Raw genomic sequence first — 10,558 nt, 5'->3', positions numbered from 1 at the left:
TGAAGGTGTACTGATTTTAATGTAGTAATAACAACGTCATTAATATGTCAAAACAAAATAAAAAATGTCATTAAAGCCTTTTATTTGTTTTATTCGGCGATAATAAATTACAAAGATATTTTGTAGGCTTTTGCTTAATGAAACAGTCTATATTACTCCATCCGTAAATATCTTTAATAATCTATTAAAAAAATTATGAAAAATTGATATTTTAAAAATATTAATCGAGACAAATCCAACATCTTATATACTATATTTTGTCTTTATATATTAGTACAAAAATATGATCAAATTATATTATGTAAACAATATATATTTTTAAATTATGTCATTTAAAATGGGACAGAGTACTTTTTTTTGTTACCGGTTTATATTACTACTTAGTATTACTTATTTGCAGCCATCTTTCATTAATGCACTTAAATAATTGCACTATTTTATGGGATTATATCATATATTATATTAGTACAGTCTATATTTTTTTTGAGCAACTATTGCAGTCTATATCAAAAAACATTTAAGGTACGAATAATAATATATAATAGGGCAATAGAACAATTATGATAAAAATGGAGTTTGCTACAGTTGAATTAATCTAAAAGTACTAAATATAATAAATTTGTTCCCGATGTAAACATTATGTTAAGGTATAAATAATAAATCCAACAAATTTAAGGAAAAAAAAATTCTAAGAAAATCAACCACATGATTCGATCATTGATACTTCAAATTTCTTTATGTGAACGACATATATCAGCAACGAATTCAATGAGCATCATACTCGATTGAATCAAAAAAAATAATAAAACAAACAAAAAGATGAACAACGAAAAAAAAAAAGGAAAAAACTAAACAAACAGAAAAAGAGGCAAGGTTGTGATTTGTGATGTGAAAATTGGTGAAGCCATAGGTCTAATTTATAGTAATTTCCAGAGGGTAATTTGGTAAACTAAATGGATCTAATTTGGCATGAGAGTAATTACACGCGATCGTTTTTAATTTTCGGTTACATATATTCTCTAACATAAGTCTTACTATTTTTTTTCCTGCCCTTTTTAATCGATTTGCTATTTTTTCAGTCGACTTCTATATGCATCTCTTACATATGGTCTTTCCCTTTTTTTTTGAGGGGAAGTTTTTCCTTATTATTAAGGAAAATCAAATCATATTGTGTTTAATTGTTTTAATGCCACTTTGAATAAAATATCTTTGACATAATTACAACCAAATCAATTGTTTCACATCATTTGTAAAAAAAATAATTTGTCCAACATCATGATTATTATTATTACAAAAATAAAAATTAAGAAATGTATAACATTATTTTTGTTTTGTTTTGAATAAACACTGTTATACGGTATTATTATTATACAATATACATTTGAAAATAGAAACAAAAGTATATTATCTTAAAAAAGAACATGTTAATTCAAATTATATAAAAAATTAATGGTTATTACCAAATCTAATTAAAATTATTTTAAAAAGTTACACTCTTATCAAATCATATTTTTATTATTTGACATACATCAATTATTTATCTCTTTAACATTTAAATAATTATTCCATTACTTGTTTTATTTTAATCTCTGCATTCAAATATTTTAATTTAAATTATTTTTTTATTAAAAAAATTAAATTATTTGATTAAAATTTGTATTTTTTGAATTCGAAATGATTGATTTCTAAAATTTAATCTCAAATTTGTATTTTTTTTGGTTTAAGGCTAATTTTTTTTAGAGAAGGTTTAACGTTTATTTTAGCACAGGGATAAATATCAGCATGGGTTAACCTTTTATTTTCAACGATATTTTTTATTTATTCTGCACGTATTTTCATGTTATAATTGAAATATCATATTATATAAAACAATCTCGTTAAAATTTCATTCCTTAATACCAACTATAAAATATATGATAACTAAACACTACATTACACGATTATACAAATAATATAATAATACAATATCATTGGTCTTCCAAAAAAAAAACATTGAATTGTAACATTTCCATAAAAAAATAACATATAATAACACAACTTAATTGGTCTTCCAAAAAAAAAACATTGAATTATAACATTTCCATAAATAAAATATTAGAATAGAAGAAGATTAGAGCGCCACATGTCGCTCTTTGAATGAAACCTTAAAACCTTTAAAAATAGTGACACTTGTCAAGAAAAGGAGAGAAGAGGCTTGGAATAGGTGATAAATTTATATTATATAGATTCTTAACATCATCATCATCATAATCATGGTTAATGTGTCTCTTACCTGAAATCTCACAAAATTTGTTGCTCATTCTTCTTTGAGGGAATTTCAAATTCTCAAACATTTTCCGAGGGCTAAAATAATTAAAGGGGTATCCTCCTATCCTCTTAAGGCATATTAGAAGCAATATTGATTGGTACTCGTGAGCTTAATTTAGTTGGTAGAAACAGTGCATAATATATGTAGGGGTCGGGGTTCGAACCCCGAACACCCCATTTTTTCACATTTAAAATGTATGAGATTCAGCAACTAGACTACTTAACCCAAAAATCGACGGTATTAGATCATCCACAATGGTGGGTGCTTCTCCTATTTAGCACCACACTAAATAAGCACCCCCATTGTGTAGTATAATACATGGGTGGCCATGGAGAAGGGTGGCTATGGAAGCATCCTCTCTCTCTTCATTTTTCATGGGTCCAATTTAATAAATCTTAATAAAATAAATAAATTTTGTTGAAATATAATGATATAAAATTATTTGTATGACCTATTTAATAATTTCTTTTAAGATGCTGCATTGGAGAAAAATGATACTTATTAAGTATTACGGTAACATGACTAATGTGACCTATGAATTCAATTTAAACATCCAATTTGTTACTTTGATGTGGTCTTACATGTTTTCTTCGCTGATTTGATGGATGCTATCTATATAATATAAATTTACCACCTATTCCAAGACCTCTTCTCTTCTTTTCTTGACAAGTGTCACCATTTTTAAAGGTTTTAAAGTTTCATTCAACTAGCGACATGTGGCGCTCTAATCTTCTTCTATTCTAATGTTTTATTTATGGAAATGTTATAATTCAATGTTTTGTTTTTTTGGAAAGACCAATTATATTGTGTTATTATATGTTATTTTTTTTTATGGAAATGTTACAATTCAATATTTTTTTTTTGGAAGACCAATGATATTGTATTATTATATTATTTGTATAATTGTGTAATGTAGTGTTTAGTTATCATATATTTTATAGTTGGTATTAAGGAATGAAATTTTAACGAGATTGTTTTATATAATATGATATTTCAATTATAACATGAAAATATGTGCAGAATAAAAAAAAATATCGTTGAAAATAAAAGGTTAACCCACGCTGATATTTATCCCTGTGCTAAAATTATATTATTTGTATAATCGTGTAATGTAGTGTTTAGTTATCATATATTTTATAGTTGGTATTAAGGAATGAAATTTTAACGAGATTGTTTTATATAATATGATATTTCAATTATAACATGAAAATACGTACAGAATAAAAAAATATCGTTGAAAATAAAAGGTTAACGCACGCTGATATTTATTCCTGTGCTAAAATAAACGTTAAACCTTCTCCAAAAAAAAAAATTAGCCTTAAACCAAAAAAAATACAAATTTGAGATTAAATTTTAGAAATCAATCATTTCGAATTCAAAAAATACAAATTTTAATCAAATAATTTAACTTTTTTTAATAAACAAATAATTTAAATTAAATATTTGAATGCAGAGATTAAAATAAAACAAGTATGGAATAATTATTTAAATGTTAAAGAGATAAATAATTGATGTATGTCAAATAATAAAAATATGATTTGATAAGAGTGTAACTTTTTAAAATAATTTTAATTAGATTTGGTAATAACCATTAATTTTTTATATAATTTGAATTAACATGTTCTTTTTTAAGATAATATACTTTTGTTTCTACTTTCAAATGTATATTGTATAGTAATAATACCGTATAACAGTGTTTATTCAAAACAAAACAAAAATAATGTTATACATTTCTTAATTTTTATTTTTGTAATAATAATAATCATGATGTTGGACAAATTATTTTTTTTTACAAATGATGTGAAACAATTTTTTTTTTTTTTTGCTAAGCAAGGAGTAATGGCAGACATCGGGAGAAAACACCGACATACCAACTAGGTTGGCATCTGGGAAACCTCCGTCCTATGCCGCCAAACTCTAAAATTTTATTAAAAAAAGGAAAAATATATACAAGAAGAGGGGGGACTAGGCCAAAATCCTCATAAGAAAAACAATCCAAAAATGCTGAAAAAAAACTACTACAGACTAAGAAAATCTGTAGTTAAACAAACCAACTCTATCACGAAAAAATCCATATGCAACTGACAATCAGCCGGAAGAGTTTCTAACCAAATAGAGCTTTGAATCCCATGACTCATATTCGCCAATTTGTCCGCACAGCTGATACGGACATTCCAATATAACATAATCATTTGGAAGATGGAAGACCACCCTTTGCACGGGTTTGATAGGGCGTGCCAAGGACTTGCTTTTTACGATTTTGTTTCTGCGCCTTGGTAAGAACTTGAGTGAAGCCTTCATCAGCCATTCGTTGATCATATTCACGAATTCTGGCCCATAAATCAAGGTCATGCTGAATACAAGGATTGCTATGTGTCATTCCTTCTTCACGGACAATTACAGGCCTGTTGACATCGTCTAAATCTGCACCATCAGTGGCAACCAATTGAACAGTTGGTGAAACCTCCCTATCAACATTATGAACATCAGCGACTGTACCTGCAGAGGCATGTAGGGAAACTTGTGTGTCAGCTGCTGCAGTTGAGTCTACAAGATCAACAATAGGCTCCTCCTGCACATGAACATGCTCCAATTGCAAATGAGGGCCAGTAGCAACCGGAACATCAACAACCGGAATAGAGATGTGCCCTGCCGGAGATATGGCAGCATCCTGTGATTCATTTGTCACCAGTGTCAATAAAGGAACCGCAGAATGCAAATCACGTTGAGGAACCTCGTCTGTAACCTTTTGTAAAGGAATACTAATTGAAGTCTCAACATTATTTTTAGTCACCAGAGGCTGTGCAGTAGGTGGGGTTTCAAAGGCCTTGGAGGAGCCTGTTCCGGAAGGATTGTCCTTCAACGGCATCCACTCAGGTTTTTTTTATTGGAACTTGCTCTTTCCCCTTACCATCAGTAGATTTTTGATTGGAATCATCCTTTCAAGGGTACAACCAGCGACACTTAGAAACATCATGGCCAATGCTTGTACAATGTTTGCAAAAATCGGGTAGTCCCTCATACTCTATTGCCAATGGGAAAGCAAAACCTTCACGTTCCACCATGATCTCATAAAATATATCCTTCGAAAGATCCATGTCAACCAGAACTCGGGCATAATGACCGTAAAGTCTGTTACGAGTCACATTATCAATGAGTAACGGAGTCCCTACCGCTCCGGCAATCTCATATAAGGTCCTTTCCATCCAATATTCTTGTGGTAATTCCCATGATCGAACCCAAACCTGAGTGTGAGTTTGTCGTTGCATGTGCATGTTGAAGTCTTTTTTCCATTCAAATAATCTGAGTAACCCTGGCTTCAAGCTAACAGTACCTGCTGCCCAAACGGTTCTCATATCCTCTTGTGAGTTAAAGAAAAATTCATAAAACCCCCGGCCAAGGGATGTAAGATGCCATGGCCCTTGCACTTTCCACAATTTCTGTAACTTGGCAGTGAGATCCTTGGAGGAGAAAGGCTTATCGCCCTTGTTCAGAACTAACCGCCCTCTAAGGTTGGTTTTGCAAAAATCCAGTCCACAAGAGTAGACGTCGTCAGTGATCTTAACCGATAGCATCCACAATTGATTTGGTTGTAATTATGTCAAAGATATTTTATTCAAAGTGGTATTAAAACAATTAAACACAATATGATTTGATTTTCCTTAATAATAAGGAAAAACTTCCCCTCAAAAAAAAAAGGGAAAGATCATATGTAAGAGATGCATATAGAAATCGACCGAAAAAATAGCAAATCGATGAAATAAAATTGATTAAAAAGGGTAGGAAAAAAAATAGTAAGACTTATGTTAGAGAATATATGTAACCGAAAATTAAAAACGATCGCGTGTAATTACTCTCATGCCAAATTAGATCCATTTAGTTTACCAAATTACCCTCTGGAAATTACTATAAATTAGACCTATGGCTTCACCAATTTTCACATCACAAATCACAACCTTGCCTCTTTTTCTGTTTGTATAGTTTTTTCCTTTGTTTTTTCGTTGTTCATCTTTTTGTTTGTTTTATTTTTTTTTTGATTCAATCGAGTATGATGCTCATTGAATTCGTTGCCGATATATGTCGTTCACATAAAGAAATTTGAAGTATCAATGATCGAATCATGTGGTTGATTTTCTTAGAATATTTTTTTGCTTAAATTTGTTGGATTTATTATTTATAACTAACATAATGTTTACATCGGGAACAAATTTATTATATTTAGTACTTTTAGATTAATTCAATTGTAGCAAACTACATTTTTATCATAATTGTTCTATTGCCCTATTATATATTATTATTCGTACCTTAAATGTTTTTTTTTATATAGACTGCAATAGTTGCTCAAAAAAAATATAGACTGTACTAATATCAAATATGATATAATCCCGTAAAATAGTGCAATTATTTAAGTGCATTAAGGAGAGACGGCTGCAAATAAGTAATACTAAGTAGTAATATAAACTGGTAACAAAAAAAGTACTCCGTCCCATTTTAAATGACATAATTTAAAAATATATATTGTTTACATAATATAATTTGATCATATTTTTGTACTAATATATAAAGACAAAATATAGTATATAAGATGTTGGATTCGTCTCGATTAATATTTACCGATGGAGTAATATAGACCGTTTCATTAAGCAAAAGCCTACATAATATCTTTGTAATTTATTATCGCCGAATAAAACAAATAAAAGGCTTTAATGACATTTTTTATTTTGTTTTGACATATTAATGACGTTGTTATTACTACATTAAAATCAGTACACCTTCACTACCAAAAAGATCAGTACACCTTTCGTCTCATTTTTTTTTATGATATTAAAGCAAGGATGTTAAATTTTACTTGACAACATGAGCTATGTCGTTTTCACAATTAACTAATATTAGTCAAATTATTTTCTACATTCATGAAAAAAGAGTATACATTTGGTTTTTGAACACATTTACAATTTTTTACACATTTAAATAAAAAAATTAAATAGATATGTACATCATGAATATTTTTTTTTTTTAATAAAGATGTACCTCATGAGTATTTGTTTCCCCTAAAAAAATCATGAGTATTTTTTTCTGTCTAATTTAATTGTACAAATTGTTGATAATTAATGTACCATTTAATTGTCAATTACTACATCCATGGAATTTTTTGTGTGATTGCTTCATACATGTTGGCTATAAATATTGTGTTTGAAGCTCACACTTTTTACACCATTTTAAGTTACAACTCACAATTTTCATATCACTACTATACATTGTGCTTTTTGGTTTCAACATTCTCACTCAATTTCGAGATTCATACTAAAATTTTGAAAATTTTCTCGAGATCATTCTTTTATTTTATTCATTTTTACTTCTTATTCTCATTTTTTTCTTCTTAGATCTAATTCTTAAGACTGGATCAATTTCTAATATTTTTTCATAGGTACAACAATTAAACAAACTTCTCTCTGTTTTTCTTTGTCAATTATTCTTGATCTTCATTCACTTTCTATTTAGTTGTTGCAGAAGTGGATCTCAAACGTTGAATGTGATGAAAGAATCAACATATGGTTTGAACTTTGAAGAAATTGGATTAAACACTTTGATTAGAATGGATGTATTTTATTAGGTTTTTAAGCAATGATTATTCTTTTGTACAACTATTCATCTAATTAGTTTTAGAGATATAATCTGTTTTTGTAAATGATAGATATTTCACATTCCAAATAGTAGTTTTTCTATAGATTAATGGTTATGTTGTACTTTCAACTTTGATGTGCATCTACGAAAAAATGTTGTAAGAATTGTCATATGTTCATTATGAGTTTTTTCTTAATATTATAATATTGATAAGATCTTATTGCATATTATAGAAATTTGTTATTTGCTTCTTTGTAATTTGTTATTCAAAGAAATTAATGAGCACCAAAATACAATTATAGATATTCTTTTTAAGAGACATGGAACATCGTGGTTCAAATCTTTCGCCTATGACTTTGTGTGGGACATGAATAGAGACAAACTTTCTAAATCTTTAGAAATGGTTTTAATGAATCAATAAAATTGGCTTGCAGTTTTGGTTTTTAACTTTTGAACTTTTTAGTAGTTTACATTATTGGTGATTTATTCAATTTTTTTGGTTGAATTTTAGATTTTTTAATGATTTTCGATTTTAGTTTTTTACTAATATTTGACTTTAAAATTGAAAACTGTTCCATCTATAATAAAAATTATCAAGATTGGTTTTTTTTCCCATACCATTTTGTTTCATCCGATGGTAATAATCTTCATAGAAATGAGAAAAATAATATCATTAAAATAAAACAATATAAAATACTATCATTCAACAAAAAAATGTTACTGAACCATTTTTTTTGTCAAAAAATGTTATTGAACCGTTTTTTTTGTCAAAAAGAAGTTATTGAACTGTTTATATTAAACCGTTTTATGTTGATTTTTTTTTTTTATAAGTCAAGAGCAAAATGAGTTTTATGTTGAATTAAAATAGACTATCCATTTATGTGGAACTGTTTTATTCATAATGATATTGATAATCCATGTAGGATATATGGTACACGTTAAATGTCCATTTTTTTCTCATGGCAGTGCTATCCATTTAGCAATTAAAATATACCCATATAACTTTGCATTTTAAGTTAAATCACAATGAGCACAATTCCTTTAAAAAAAATTAAAGCACAATTATTGCATTATTGTTAACCACAACTTTTAAAGCTAATATTTTTTCCAAGGAAATGATTAATGAGTAAATATTTACTATTCAATAGACATTATTATTGATCAAAACTTTTAATGCGGTTGAAGTGTTACATATTGTAATATCCCGCCTGTCAGTATCTGAATGGTATTAGTCGATCGTCCCAGAGAATATATTTTGAAAAGAAAGTTTAATGGAGAATAATTATTACGTAATATCATCTTATTACGGATTAAATATCAGAGACAGATTTAACACGCTTAAAGAAAGGGCAATTTGGTAATTGCGCGGTTAAAGGATATTTATTTGGGAAAGGGACCAAAATATCTCATTTTCTCTTCTTCCTTCTCTCTCTAGGTTGGAGAAAGGATTTTGCTCTCCCTTCTCTCTTCTCCATCGATCTCCCTCCTTCTCCTCACCTCTCCACTTCATCAAAATTACTTCCTCACATGGCATGCATCTAGATTATGTTTCTCATCATCTCTTAAGCTTGGGGTTTGTTTGATTCCTCTTTTCTTCCTTTCAAGAATGTATTCAAGTTAGGGTTTTGATCAAGTTGGAAGTTGAAGCATGTTTTGGTGTAAGTTATGGTTTATTCATGGTTAAGAAACAATGAGGAAGATGATTTGAAGATTGATAGGTAAGCAAAGGCCTTGGATGTTGGACAATCAAGAATTAGGGTTTGTTGAAAGAAGTTTTGGGTTGAATTTGGCATGAGCTAGCAAGGATGAAGAAGTTTTGGATGGCAAGAAAACAACAAGAATGGAATGGTATGATCAAAGGAAGCAAAAGGGAACAAGAAGCTAAGGTTTGGCTTGTTGATGCTTGGAGGCTTTTGGGAATCAAGTGTAATCTTTTAGGTGAGTTCCTTAGATAGCTTTCCCACCTTGAGTTTATGTTATTGACTTGTAAGATAAGAAATGAATTTCTGGGGTTTGCATATAGTGTGTAAGCACCCCTTTTTATGTTATGCATGCTATACTTGCCAATGCTTGCAATTCAAATGTTTTACAAGTTTCCTATGACCTCTAGAATCATACTATGCACAAAAATATTTGGTTTTGAGGCTTTTGGGTCAAGAACACCTTTTATGCAGGGCTGGACTGTCACAGCTCGCCTCGCGAGCAAGTGAGCTCGCCATGGCGAGCAAGACTGTCGAACCAGGGGTACTGCTCGCCCCTAGCTCGCCTCGCGAGCAAAGCAACTCTCCACGGCGAGTAATGCAGCTCGCCTCGCGAGCAAGACAGTGCTTACGACATTGTTTGCTCGCCTCAGGTCTTGTTGACGTCCTTTAAGCCGGTGTTACCCGGGCAGTCTTTTATGAAATAAACCCCTCAAACCAAGATTCTATTGGCTAATTTTTAAGTAAAGATTTCTTGAGAAGAAGCAAGTATTTGGCATAGTTAGCAAAGCATGGCAATGAAAGAATAGTAAGATAAGAACGGGTAGCAAGTTAACCATTAAGAAAGGGAAACCTAGAGCCTCGACATAGTTGTTGAGAACTAGCAAGTTAAGCAAGAATCTCTAGAATGTTAAGACGCGAAGTA

General features: G+C 29.7%; 2 protein-coding genes across 2 annotated transcripts; both read right to left on the bottom strand.

The window, feature by feature from the left end:
* Window positions 1-4,496: 4,496 nt before the first annotated feature.
* LOC146916570 (uncharacterized) lies at window positions 4,497-5,177 on the bottom strand. The gene has a single exon (XM_085721672.1). The coding sequence runs from the start codon at window positions 5,175-5,177 to the stop codon at window positions 4,497-4,499; it is 681 nt and encodes a 226-aa protein (XP_085577798.1).
* A 73-nt stretch (window positions 5,178-5,250) lies between these two features.
* Window positions 5,251-5,883, bottom strand: LOC146916569 (uncharacterized). Its single transcript, XM_085721671.1, has one exon. The coding sequence runs from the start codon at window positions 5,881-5,883 to the stop codon at window positions 5,251-5,253; it is 633 nt and encodes a 210-aa protein (XP_085577797.1).
* Window positions 5,884-10,558: the final 4,675 nt, after the last annotated feature.

The sequence above is a fragment of the Medicago sativa genome, chromosome 6, assembly GCF_051527215.1.
Source record: "Medicago sativa cultivar Bolivia chromosome 6, Bolivia_mono, whole genome shotgun sequence".
NCBI lineage: Eukaryota > Viridiplantae > Streptophyta > Magnoliopsida > Fabales > Fabaceae > Medicago > Medicago sativa.
This window is presented reverse-complemented; position numbering and strand designations above follow the sequence as displayed.

Bases quoted from the DNA above. Each gene is read 5' to 3' on its own strand.
- LOC146916570 (XM_085721672.1), bottom strand. From the start codon at position 5,177: ATGCCGTTGAAGGACAATCCTTCCGGAACAGGCTCCTCCAAGGCCTTT.
- LOC146916569 (XM_085721671.1), bottom strand. From the start codon at position 5,883: ATGCTATCGGTTAAGATCACTGACGACGTCTACTCTTGTGGACTGGAT.